The 15,139-nt window shown below is 30.5% G+C and overlaps 1 protein-coding gene across 2 annotated transcripts in view; it reads right to left on the reverse strand.

Annotated features, from left to right (window-relative positions):
• The window catches only part of LOC125078012 (proton-coupled amino acid transporter-like protein pathetic), a 31,250-nt gene extending 17,677 nt beyond the window's left edge, over nucleotides 1-13,573 (reverse strand). The window contains exons 1-2 of one of the 2 annotated variants that reach the window (XM_047690156.1): nucleotides 13,501-13,573; nucleotides 4,351-4,407 (exon numbers count right to left, since the gene is read on the reverse strand). In XM_047690156.1, coding sequence (XP_047546112.1) covers nucleotides 4,351-4,394 — 44 coding nt within the window. In that variant the 5' untranslated portion in view covers nucleotides 4,395-4,407; nucleotides 13,501-13,573. The remainder of the gene's footprint in view (nucleotides 1-4,350; nucleotides 4,408-13,500) is intronic. The other variant, XM_047690157.1, reaches the window with a different exon arrangement.
• Nucleotides 13,574-15,139: the final 1,566 nt, after the last annotated feature.

A 15,139-nucleotide genomic window follows, 5' to 3' on the forward strand; every position in this document is an offset into this window, starting at 1 on the left:
TCATGTCATTAGGGGAGATAATAACGTGAGATTTCATTTGTTTTAAAAATATTTTTGCACGAGGTCCTGTTCCTACTGAAAATGGAATAAAGACTTTATTTGAAATTAAAGACGAATATTTGCGTCCGTTGACGCTTTCGGCTTTAATATTCTTTCCTTGATATGAAAGACAGGAATGTTACTCGGTGGTAGGGCCTTGTGCAAGCCTTTCTGGGTAGGTTCCACCCAATCATCAGATATTCTACCGCTAAACAACAGTACTCAGTATTGTTGTGTTTATGTGTTATGGGTTTGAAGGGTGAGTAAGCCACAGATACAGGCACAAGGGACATAACATCTTAATCTTTTTTATCTTTATTCCGAGGTTAGTGACGTCTTGGCGATGTAAATTTTGCTTACAGCGCCATTGTCTGTAGGCGGTAGTGACCACTTACCATCAGGTGGCCCATATGCTTGTCCGCCAAAATATGCCATAAAAAATTGTGTCAAGAAAAACAAAACTACTGTGAATCTACATAATATAAGCGTAAATAAGACAGATAGCTTAGACAGAGACCTTTTGACCTACAATGCAAAGCGTATTTGAATATAAAATTTATCGTACGAGGGCGGTACACTCGCGCAATTTTCAATTTGATTTAATCAAACTCAACAAAGCAATAATATTTGTAGCTCAAATCATAAATCGCTATACAAACCTTATTTTTTTTTAAAAAGCGAGTATTCCCAGTATAAGGAATTTCTCATAGTTCACAGTGACATCCTCACTCCAAACACAAATTTTTAAACTTAAATAGGAATATGAGAAGTTCCTGTGATTGGAAAACTCTTTTGTTTTTTTTTTTTTTTAATCCAAATTTTTCAGGATCGTTTTACTTTTTAGTTTACTAGGCGGCACTTAAAATATTGCGGTAATGACTCTTCTTTTGGTAACAGTCATTTTATTACTTAAATTTCTAGGCACTGCTTCCTTAACTCAATATTCTCGCATAAAAAATACTAACTGCAATAAATCAAACGTATTATGTAATGTACTTTAATAATTTAATTTTATTAATGATATTTTGCCGAATCCATAGACTGTGCGTGGCATTTGAAAAATTACAACTATAAAGAGATAGATGAGCCTTTTTTTGATATATTCCAAGCGATTAGCTTTGCTATGTACTACAAATAGTTCTCGATTGATCCTTATGTATTATTTAACACTATTTTACTTAACTACTAAGTAGTGTATTTAATTGATATTCTATGTTCCGATAGAAGTACGTACACGTATATCGGCTCTTAAAGCGCAATTATTTCACGAATTCATATTGAATAACATTTATGTAAATTCAAGGTCATATATATTTAATTATATAGATAAAATTTATTTTGATTCAATTATATTTGATTTTATTATATTAAATTAACTTCGTATTAACGCTTTAATTATTTGCAAAGATTTAGTTTAAGTTTAATTCTCACTTCGACGGCGATAAATTAAAATTATGCAAAATGTCAAGACCGGTAACCGTTGATAAAGATACTGAATATATTTATTTCTGACCTCAAATCGTTTTACGAGAATCTATATTATATTAACGGGTACAAGGCCATTAGCATTACTAGTGTTTTATATAAATTATCTATGTATGAATTGAGTTATCCAAAGTCTGTCCATTGTGAAAACGTTATGTCATTTTGAACGTATTAATCATTTTTAGGAACACAATCTTCTTTTTTGTTATTTCGTTAAGCTGCTTTGTTCTTCACTATTTTCTCTTATTAAGTGGACAGAACGTTTGCAAATCATAAGATTATAGGATCGAGTCGTATACTAATAAGAGTTTATGTTTTTTTTTCCATCGAAACAATGTCATTGGCATTACGGCGTTAAAACTTAGCACTTACACTAACACTCTCGTGTCAGAAAACCGTTATCTCTTTGCCAAATACCGGACTTACGAGAGAGGAAAAAAATATATGTGCATCAAACAGTTTGAGTATTTGTATACTTCCCGTTGAAAATAGTAGCCTCGGTTTGTCAGAAGGACAAAGTCATAAATCTAATCGTAACTAGTTTAGCACACAACAAGTTAAACATCAAGTACTTCTTTGTACGTGTGGCTTTTTTAAGAAAAGTTTAGCGATCATCTAACCACAGAAAGTAGCCTAATCAGAGTACACAATAACAATGATATCTAGGTATGTTAAATTAAATTAAATTCTTAGTTTTACGACCGACAGGGCACAGATTATTTCGCCAATGTCACGTAGGAAGGAGAAGACACGAATGAGATTGATCGGTACGGTTGAGAAATAGATTTGTTATACGTGTTAATTCCTTTGTTTTTTTTTCCTTTCATATCTCTAATACTTTGTAGGACAATGGAAACGCTTTAACAAAAGGTTCCTAAATAGTTCAGAGGATTTTACATTAAAAAAATGTACAAGGCTTTATTGCCTCGTGTTATTATGAGACTACTTCATTGGTCACAACTTGAGTATTTAAAATGTATGCCGATTTATTTTGGTCGGAAAATAAGACCAACACTTCGAATCGATGCTGTATTTTTTTAAATTAACAATAAGCTAATATAATGCCTATATGTAATGATCTTGATTTTGACTTTAATATATAAAATGTCACATCGAATACAAACGAGACGAAGGCCTGTTAGCTGGTATTAAATCATAAAATATAAAGCATCTCTTAAAATGTTTGTATTAAGTAAGGTTATTATGGTATTTCTAGGAATTGAACTTTCGTATAAATTTTTCTTTCTGGTTGGGTACCCATAGACTAAATATATTCTAAAAATTTTAATTATATATCATAGTCGGTGGATACAATTTAAAGATCTAAATTGTATCCACCGACTATGGGATGAAATGGAAGCGACGATGCGTTGCGGACTCTCCCGAAATGAAAAATTCATGTTGCGAATAATTACTGCAGCGTTTATGAGCCGTCGGTATTTGATGTCGAAAAATGTAATGTTAGTCTATGTATAAAAAAGGCATTTCATATTGTGACTATGCGTGCGAATTTGATATTTAACTATAATTTTTGAATTATACGCTAGAAAACACTAACCGCCAAAAACAAAGAGAAACTCACTGATGGCCTCAAACCGTAGGAACTTAGATGTTATAACCCATGTACCTGGGTCACTGAACACAACAGTACTAAAAAATGCTGTTTGACGGTAGAATATCAGATGAGAGTGTCAATATACCGTTGACAATGTATTTTATTCGTAAAAAAGAGTAACCAGTTTCTTTCTTCTTATTGGAATTTAAATTTGGAACGAATGGTGGCTTTACATTTCGTTTAATCATGTATTTTCTTTTATTTAAATTAGGTGGTGGCTTGGCAAATGTGATAGGTAGTCATCACCACATATGATGGTCAGCATTGCCACTGTAAGAAATTCCCTCATCAATCTTGGAAACTACTAAGTTATATTAGACCGTTTAATAAACACAGCATTCAATTTACATAAAACTCCAATTGAAAAACTACATAAAAACTGAAATATTTTTTTTTAAATGTATTGAATTTAACATTATAGGATCTTTATGCTGCGACCTATTATAGACTTAATTCTTTATACTTAACATTTACGAGATATAAGGAACGTGTACGCATACATACACACCCACACACACATACACATTCACACACATAAAAACGTAGTGCGTTTAACTTTTAATAACGCAAAATGAAGACTTACAATCCACATCATATACTGCTGCTAAATAATATATTTCTGATAAACATAAATCAATGTTTATCTTTGAATACTTAAGTTCTCTTTGTATAGTTTTTTTTTTAAATATTAATTAATCATATTGTTGTTTTTATTATAAACACAATCACGCTAAGAGCATAACTTTGTATGGCACCAGCTTGAAGTCCACCATCTGTTCCTAGCAATTACTCTGAATTCACTTAGAGAAATACTAAGAACAGTGAGTATATCGAAATGGTCTGACGGTTATTATCTCTGATATCGGTTTTTAATTTCAACTAATTTTCTAAGCTAAGTAATTGTTAAATTGTCTTGTATAAGTATTATTCTCTATAGTCAATTTATATTTATTTTACATTTTTCGACTGAATGGACTGACAAATGGGTTGTGTGATCATCAATGTTCTGGGAGAACATTATTTATCTTATATTCTACCGCCAAACAGTAATATTGTATTGTTATATTCCGGTTAAAAGGTAAGGTATAGTTAAAATTTCTAACTTTGCCAATATCTATAGTGGTCACCACTGACTCATTTCATAAAATAACTTTACGGATGTCATTTCTAAAAAAAATCTTACTCTATATGCATACATTCGCAATACTTACGTTGAATTGAAGTTATCCACTGGCTGTTTTTCTTTCGCCGCCATTTTGCTGAAATATCTGAAATACAAAAGGTAAATTAATAAAAAAGAAATCACATTTTATAAGTAAATACAGAATTTGTAATTAAATTATTAGCTAAAATATTCTGAAATTAAAAATGTTATTAGCTTTTGTTAATAAACCTCATCTGATCAAAGTATTTATTAAGTTGTTTTTTTTTTTATCGAAATAAAAAAAATAATGATAATAAAAAATAAAATCAGATTAAAATAGGAGTTAAATAAACACTAATAGATTTCGGTTTCGTAATTTCATGAAGTTCATATAGTTTCATAAGATTTCATATGATTTTTCATCAAACATTTATAAGAGTATATTCAAGCATTTATCATTGTTATTTTCGTTTTAATATAATGATGTAAATAATAGTATTTTTGAATAAGGAATATTTTATAATACATCCAATGTTATAAAAAAATGATTTAAAACTTAAATATCTTTCTTATACACTTAAATAGACACTTAGTCTTTATTTATAATCTTTGAGCACGAGACTCCCTTGGCATGTTTTTTATCAAGGAATACCTACCTATAGTAACGTCATAATTTATGATAACAATAAAATAAATGTACACAATAATATATTTGGTTTTGGGAGAATTTTATTTCTTTAAGTATATAAAATATTTTTAATAAAAAATAAATAAGATTTACAACATAATACTTGAATATATAAATGGTAAAAAACTACTATATAGAATTAGTATTCTTTAATTTTCATACGAGACATAATATGCATTTTATTGTATGGAATTTATAATTTTTTAAAAGATATAGATATAGTAACTATGTTCTTGATTGAAATTGATTGATTGATTAATTTTCAGAGGAATCAACTTAGACTAGTGGTCGCTATTATTTAATTTGATTCTGTACTTTGACGTTCAAAAGTGCCAACTGTTGCTATAACTATGTACTTAAATTCGAATAATTTATATAAATATTTTCATTTTAGTTAAATGAATATTTATATAATTATATATTTTTCAATACAGTAGGTAAATCTAAACAGCTAGGTACATATGTTATCATAAGTCTGCGGAAAAACCTTAAAGAGAGAAGAGACAGCCTAAAAAGATAGATCCTGTACCAGACCCTCCCCTCAGCCCTCATTTGATACAATATGATTGGTATGATACGTTATTATACTATCATAATAACGTTAAAATATTAAATACATTTAAAATATGTAAAGCTAAATTGCTTTGGGATAATGAGTCAAAATCATAAGCTACCACTGTTCCGGAATGTAGTAGATTCTAGCGAAAAGAACCGGCGAGAAACTCAATGATTACAAGACTTATAGACAGACATGGCTAAGTGATACAAGTGTAATATTATAACCGTAATACGTATTAGAATTTATAATGTCCTATAGCTTTTTAATTCCAGCTTAATTTGCATTTTGCTACAATAGATCTTGTATAAAAAATTTAAATCTCTTTAAAATATTGCAACAATATAATAGTTTTTATAGCTTTTAAAAATAATTTTAATAGTTTCAATTCTTCTGGTTTATTTTTCATTTTATTATGTTTTTTTTTATTGTATAAGCTATTTATTAAGACGGCTTAGAAGCCCGTGCGTAATGCAACGGCTTAATGGAGTTTTTCTTCCAGATTTTTCTTATAAAAATTAAATATATTATGCAATATTGATTCGAGATTTAGCACATCTCGAACGCGAAGCATTAATTTAATACTTGACATGTATAAAATAGATTAAAAACTATTTAAAAAATAGAAAAAAGACATTAAAATATTCTTGTCCGAAATTCTTAATCATCAAATATTAATAATACATTAAGTAGATAGCTTATATATTGCAAATAAATACATACTTTATATATATATACTCTATTCTAACCATAAGAGGAAAAAAGCCAAATAAACTAAACAACATTTGACAGCAAATCGACGCGATATCATTGGTCGAGAGTTTGATCAATCGGATATTATCAATACGCATTGCGAAAAAATGGCGTTTTGAACGTCGACGAAACTGTTATCGAAATTTTGGAAGAAAATTTTAAGTGGAAATAAGTGGTAGTAGTGTAATAGTGTTGTATTATAAATAAGGATATACATATTAATCATAAACTCTTAATATATCACAAAATAACTAAGTTATTAGTAAATCGTATGAAATACTTAAATATAAGGTTTGTTTATCTTTTTCCTAGTTCCATTGGAATAGGCTATAGAGATGGATATATGTAGTATATATTTCGTTATTTAATATATACATAATTTTAACAGCTTTTGAATGTCCCGCTTCTGGGCTAAGGCTTAAATCGAGGCAGAAATAAATCAAATACTTAATACTAATATAGAGGTTAAAAATAAGGATGTCTATTTATTGGTTAAAATGAGCTCAAAATCTTTCACTTGACTCTTTTTCCTGGTGCTGACGTATAAAACTACTGAACGTATCGGTTATAGTATGACTATAACAAATTGACGCAGAATCGTCCGTTGATAACCATCAGCCTATAATCATATGGTATTATTATCTTGAATTCCGTTGTTCTACACTATTTTTGCAACGTAAAGCGGTTGGATAACAGCTGTTACTTTATTCAAGTAGTATTCAAGTAGCCTTGGACGTTATCTTAAGCTAATCAATTGAATCTGAGATCAGAAACGGTGAACACTTCACTATCTTGTCTATATCTCAAGTTTAAGAGTAAATAAGAATACGAATGAAATGTTACATACATTCGAAATGTAATCTTTTTCAGATAAGAAGTGAAGTATAACGAAAACATGCTCGTTATATTTCACACGAAATAAAAAAATTGTAACAAAAAACACTTAAGTTGAACATTCTATAAGTCATATCTAATGACGTCATTTCATTCAATACTGATTTATTGGGGGTTTGGTGCGGGTATTATAAATAAAAATTACCCAATGTACGATTTCAAACTATGATCTACCTCTGTGATAAATTTCATTCGAATCCGTTCAGCCGTTCTAGCGTGATTGAGCAACAATCATCCATCCGTACATTAAAACTTTCGCGTTGATAATATTGATAAGATCATAAGATGAAGTCAATCACACGTATTCATGATTATTTACTCATACTAAATAAAACTCTTTTGATACTTAGTTAAAATTTTAATTCGTGTAAGTTTTTGATATTGCGACTGTATTTACCATAATTAACCCTTTTGAAAGACGTCAAAAATTGATGTTTGTATAATGTATATGTTTAATGCATATTTAATTTACTTTCGAAGCTTGTTCTACCGTCCCATTCCAGTGTGAGTTGTTGGATCCAAATATATGAGCATTTCGTTCAATATTTGCAGACTTGCGCGTCGATTTCTTTTACCGCCAAACAAGTGCATTATTTATTGTGAGCACACAAAAATCAGTGGTGCTTGTCTGGATTTGAAGCCGCAAATTTTTTTTAAGCCTTTACCATTAATTCAACCATCTACGTAAATAGTAACAGTTTTCATGACATTAATGATACGATTACTAATTAAATAAGCATAGCATTCTTTATTTGAACATGTTTATGCTATGTTATTGTGCATGAGGTCAATGCCCTGAAAACTTGAATGCATTTTACACGATACTTTTGGTCTTCACGATGTCAAAAAAAGAACGAGTTCGTTAAGAATTTAATTGTTTATGCGAGTTAAATAAATATTAGGGAATTCTTAAAACGCTAAAAGTAACGAGTATAGCTGTATTACGTATATAAATTGTTAATGACTTTCCATATGGAAACATTTCGTAACAGACATACGATGGGTTGGTCCTTAAAATACATAAACTATAATAACTGATAATTTATATTTTCCGATACTAAATGTGTCAACTAGCACATCCTATTAAAATATTCTCCTTTTCAAGGCCTAGCGTTTGTCGTTTGTAATTACAACGATAAATAAAAGTTATCGCTCGCAAAGGTACAGAAAAGAAAAACGAGGTCAACCAAGGTCAAGTTTCTTGAACACTTCTTAAGAAACATCCCACACACTAGATTAACCTCTGTAGGGTTTTTCACTTCACCTTTATTATTGATCCTTATTATACTAGTCGTGATGATAGTATTTACCTATACTTATTTTCTAGGAACAGGGTACGAGTTTTAATGTACTATCATATATGTTGACGCATTGGTCTCCATCTAATAAAGGGAAACCAAACTGGAACTAAAACCCCAAACAAATTTTGATCTCTATTTCTAAATTCTTGTATATTTGCTGTTTGCTGTTGAAAAAACAAAAACATTTCTATATGACCCTCGTCTTTGTACACGTTAACTTGACGGAGGTTATATTACCGCCTCTGGTAACAGAGAGCTGGTTCGTTTGTCACCCAGATAATCAGAATTGCGATTCGATAAGAATATGTTGCTAAAGTAACCATTACATGTAACTATTATATAAACGATCTAATTTATGTATACTTATTTAAGGTGTTAACGATTCATATTTAATAATAAATAATTTTACTTGGTAGGGCTTTGTGCAAGCCCGTCTGGGTAGGTACCACCCACTCATCAGATATTCTACCGCCAAATAGCAGTATTCAGTATTGTTGTGTTCCGGTTTGAAGGGTGATGTGAGCCAGTCAACAAAGGATATAACATCTTAGTTAATTTTGTCATTGGTTAGCGGACGATCACATGGGCCACCATGGTAAGTGGTCACCACCGCCCATAGACAAAGGCGCTCTAAGAAATATTAACTATTCCTTACATCACCTATGCGCCACCAACCTTGGGAATCAAGATGTTATGTCCCTTGTGCCTGTGATTATATATACTTGGCTGACACGCTCCCGCGTGTCTAGATTTGCTCGTCCGCCTACTGATATCATAAAAAAAAAACTTGTTTTATAGTAAAGTAAAAAGTAAACGTAAGACAAAAATTCTGTTAATGCCCCGCAATATAGTGGTGACCAGCATAGAGCTAATTCTAAAAGAGTCAGCTTAGGAAACACATATTGCAGAATATCACACGGCACGTGTAAGTGCTCGCCCAGGTCTAACCCGCAATTGTCGGTTGATTTTGCCGGTGGCTAGATATCACGCTAGACCAGTCCACGAATTACCAGGCTATCTAGGCTCTTATAATGATACATGCTTATTCGCGAATATAATCGTGTTCAGCCAATAATAATGTCACGTTATAAGAACCACGTTTAGTAAGCTAAATAATAATTTCAGTAATAAAAATGATGTTATAATGATTATGTTTACATTTACTTGGCAAATAAAAAAATATATGCAGAAAGTTTCATCTATACATACAATAAAATTGGAGTGTCTGTTTGTAATATTAAAATTACCGCGTTCTACTAAATCTATACACGGTACATATACCAAAATAACATTTTTTACAATTTTTGTCTGTCTGTCTGTCTGTTTGTTCCGGCTAATCTCTTTTGACGGGACTTTCACTGGCAGATAGCTGATGTAATAAGGTGTAACTTAGGCTACTTTTATTTTAGAATTAAATGTAAAATAATAATAAAGTCACCCTTTTTTATTAAATTAAAATTGCGGGCACAGCTAGTTTTAAATATAAATTATTGTTGTTTATATAGGAATATTGTGACTTTATCAGGTGCTACTTTTTAACCAACGAAACATAAACACTCACTCACCAATTGATCTGTTCACCCGTTCTGTGAAAATGAATCTTACAAAACATTACGTTTTTATTCACGTGTTTATTTAAATATCTTGTTTTTTTTTTTTAATTCAAACTAATATTTGTAATGCAGTGTGTAAAAATCAAAATGTATCGCCACAAAATGTTTCAAACTAATATTTACGTTCTACGCATTTTTATTTTTTTGGGTTAATACTTTGTGTTAATTAAACTTAACCTAAAATGACTTTAATTAAGCCCATTAAAATTCAGTAGTGCTTGCCTGGGTTCGAACCTACAATCATCGGTTAAGATGCACGTGTTCTAACCACATGATTATACATTGATGAAAAATGCTCAATATTTCTTACAGTACCAATATCTATGGGCAGTGTTGACCATCGACATAACATCGAGTTGCACCTATCCCAGTCCGCCAACTATTCGACATCAAAATATCGTTTCTATAAAGTCGATCAATTACAGGACGATAAGGATAAAAGTATGGACATACCATATCATGTGTCTTACTTTCCGTGCTTTGAATGGCAATAACTTCAAAAACCACTGATTGAAAAATTATAAGACAGTACAAAAATTTTGGAAACGAATACATACATACGTACATACATCTCTTATATTCGTACAAAACGTTTCTTTGACGTGTAAACAGTAATTAATTTTAAATGCGTCATTATCAAATGGTTCCTCCTAAAAAATGGTATTATAATTTCAAAAAAACATTATTTTCGTCTTAAATATATAAATTGACATCAGACTTTTATAATAAGACGTTGGAGTTATAATTTTGTAAACTTCCAAGTGGTGGCTTTGTAGCGGTTTATTATTAAGCAAGTTTGAACACACAATAATCTCGTGCACGTACATTTAGTTCTGTGAACCGGAACTCAAAATAAGGCTGTAATGTTTTTCAAGGTGAGTATCAAATTGTTCTTGATACTATGTCCTCTATTAATACAAAGGAACTTAAGACATGTTTTTCACGCTAAGAGCTATTTTATTTATTCAATACTGACTATTATCATTATAGCACATTAAGGATACACGGATCAAAATGGCGTATCTCCATAAGTCTGATTGCTCGGGATACAAAACTTTTAAAGAATAGCACTGCTGATACTAAATAAATTAACGATTTATATTCTAAAGTTTGCAATAGTATATCTAATATAATCAAAACTTTTTATACGTCGACCATAAATAAATGGAAAATCAGAGGTATCCCTAGGAATTTGAACGAAAAGACATCGTCACCGATGTTGATGATTATTACAGTCGCAGCATGTAAAATAATAAGTTAGAAATAAGACAATAGACATAGTCACTATTTTCGACTGCAAACTACGAGACAGACAGTTGGTCGGTGTAAATAAAACTATTGCAGACTTACACAGAGATAACATAGAGCGTATCTCAAATCTCAAAGAGAACTTCATGCATATGAAATAATGTATGGCCGAGTATTAAATTCAGAACTTAATATAGAGATGTTTGTACTCAAAACAAATATCAAATGTTATCTAGCGTAAGAAAACTTAGACGAATAAGTTAAGGAAGAGTTACCGAATATGTATTATAAACATCTTACAGATATTATACATACGCTGAGAACTCTGAATTTGATATGATTTTGTTGTTATAGAACAAGTGAATCTCGATCGAAGATTGAATTTCAAACATCTCGAGCTCAGGGGTGATGAAATCATTGTGAAGAAATTATATAACCTGCATTAAAGCAGTGCGATAGAATGACATCTACACCTTATCCTCAAAAAAGGATGCATTAGCCAAACACATCGGACATATACAGTCTGATACTTTAACTATAAATTTCTAATCACTAGTTATACGCGATATCAGAATATAGTACATTGTCATCGAAATTTAATAGCTGCAAAACTATGTTGAGTAGGTATGAGAATTTAATTTCATTAAGTAGATCAACTTTAGTTTGAGACTTTGTAATATTACAACTAACCGTGCGACCGATGGGATTCCCTCACAACATTCAGGAACCATCTGACATTCTTCAAATGTAAGCTTTTCAGATAAAATCTTCGGCCTTCTTTGTTACCCTTTAGTCACGGCGAAGAATTCGTTACACGGAAATATATAAGGATTAATTTTGAAATCGACTTTAAAATTTTATAAAATTCTGCAACCCTTATATATTTATTTATGGATAACTCCATGAAGTTTGGTATTCTTAATAAGTAGTACCTAAAAATTTCCAAAAACGCTAATGTAACAGAATTTCACTTGAAGATTTCGTTCTTGAGAAGATGCAGTTCATGTTTATTTTTACGAATCACCAAGAACCCTGACACGTCCAGTTTTATTAGAAAATGCAAAAGAATTCCACCAATTCTAACATTTCTAAATTTAAAACATCATGAACTTCATATTCCAACCATTTCATTCATTTACCACTTGCTTAACTTAAAATCCCTAAAATCCGCTCGAATCCGGTTTCGAGGGTTTACCGCACATGGGTAAAATATTTAAACAGTATCTTTTTCACTTAAACGAGTAATAAGTATTACATGCAAATTATATTATAACAATTATTAAGCTGTCATGCTTAGACATGCCATGATAATATCCGACAAAATGACATACTTGTTCCTGTTTTGAATATAATAGTATATTTTAACAAGTTTTAACTGTGTCTTTTGCAGGAAAGGAAGTGCGAAATATGGATAGGCTTAGTTACTAAGCGGCGGTTTTGTATCAAAAGTGCACATAGAAGCGATTAATGATTTAAACCCTTATTGGTGGATGTTTTTTTCTTTAAATTAAATTACATCACCCCCACCCTCACAAAGTATGCTTTATAATATGAATATGATATTTAAAATCGATAAATATGGCACGTAACGTATATAAAAAAAAAAACTATCCAATTGACAACCTCCCCCCTTTTTGAAGTAGGTTAAAATTAAACGAGGTTGGAATGAATGAATTATTTTTTTTAATTTTAACTTAACAAAACCTCACAGTTAAATTATTAAAAACTGTTATTCAGAAAATTATAAATGAATATTAGTAAGAATTTTATTTTATTAAGCAGCCTCAGTTTAATAATTATTGCTATGTAACAAACAATAGAAAAGACTCTAAATTTAAGTCCAATTTAACGGTTACTTAGATCTGTCTCTAGTAATCAGCTGCCTAATTAATTATATTTCAATGATACTAAATATTTGAAACTGAAGTAATGACGGCGGCACTTGAAATTATGTCTTTCAAAAGCGATGAACTTCGATTACTTGTAGATGCTCTAGATATTTACTTTTAAACACCATTCAATATGCATTTGAAATAATCGTGTTATTTGAAATTTGTTAACTTATCAATAAAATGTTAAATGAATTCATGAATTTTCAAACGTTCACATTAAAAAAAAATCATCAATATTTAAATTAAGAGAAACTTATACTAAAATTACGTACCTTCAAATTGAAAAAAAAAAAAAACCACTCGCGTTATTTTATGCGCGGTAAATAATTAAAAAAAAATAAACAGTGCGAATGTCACTACATTTGAGAGCTGACTGACTTGACAAACGAAATACTGACATGCGCTTGAGTTGTGTCAAAACTTAACCTTACAAATCATTTTGTACCTAACCACTACCACTTAAAGTCTAAAATATTTCGAAACGGTGTTTTCATTTTTTAAAGGACACAAACAAGTGCAGTCTGATCTATCAAGTCTTGTTTATATATTGCGCGAAAATAATTCTTATTTTCATAGACATACATATTACAAAATAGTTGTTTTAACTAAATATAATGCTACAATATAACCTACTTAAAAGCAATTATCTTAAAAAACCTATTCCATTGTCCTCGTACAATTAATAAAATAATACTTTTGACATAAAGTTTAATCATCTATTTGATGAAATTCTAGGTGAAGGTCGTTATATACTTAATGTCATAATATTAATTCTTAATATCGAAAAAAAATAAATATTGATAAAGATATAAACGACGGTGAAGTAATCTGTTATTATCATATTTTATAGAAAAGTACTTTAAACATTATCTCTTTTAGTAAAAAATTGGTCAATTCTAGATTGATATGTCTCTTTGTGTATACATCGTTCGGAGAGAGTTTATTTTCGGTCACATATTTCCGGCAGAGTTAAATACCTGGGCTCGAACCGAAACTAACAATAAAATGAATTTTCTTATTAATGTATTTAATTATAAGCGTTTTGTGTACCTAAATGTTTATAATCCATGTAATACTTGATGGTGATGGAAAAATTTAGAGATTCATTGCATCTGTCGAATGAAAATCTGCAAATGTGTATCAGGAACCTATGATGGAGCAGCCTGATGGACCAAGCTGGACCTTCTCTAAACAATAGTTTGCGTCCTGTACAGGGACATTACTTTTAGTTTTATGTAAATAGTAGTACATTATTATCTTTTTATCAAGTCAATAGTTTTGTTTGACAACGCAAGATATGTTTAATGATATATTTAAGAAAAGTGGGTGCCCCACTTGTTTTTATTAATAGCTTTTACCTTTATAAGAGCCGAGATGGCCCAGTGATTAGAACACGTGCATCTTAACCGTTGATTTTGGGTTCAAACCCAGGCAAACACCACTGAATTTTCATGTGTTTAATTAGAGTTTATAATTCATCTCGTGCACGGCGGTGAAGGAAAACATCGGAAACTATGTGTCATGTATCTCATTTCAACGAAATTCTGCCAAATGTGTATTCCGCCAACCCGCATTGGAGCAGCGTGGTGGAATATGCTCCAACCATTCTCCTCAAAGGGATAGGAGGCCTTAGCCCAGCAGTGGAAAATTAACAGGCTGCTAATGTAACCTTTCTAAGATGACGAAATTGATTAAATCGAGTTAATTGTATGTGTTAACATTAGTATTGGAGACGGTACACTTAAATTTTTTCAAAACAATAGGATATAAATATTACACTAAAAATACATCGAGCTGTATAATTATATTTATTGAAATATTTTTTTATCATCATCTCAAAATTTAATATTTATTTTGTTCCATGACGTCATAGAGACTATATTATATAATTCTATCGCCAATAAGCAATAT

This window comes from Vanessa atalanta, chromosome 4 (assembly GCF_905147765.1).
Source record: "Vanessa atalanta chromosome 4, ilVanAtal1.2, whole genome shotgun sequence".
NCBI lineage: Eukaryota > Metazoa > Arthropoda > Insecta > Lepidoptera > Nymphalidae > Vanessa > Vanessa atalanta.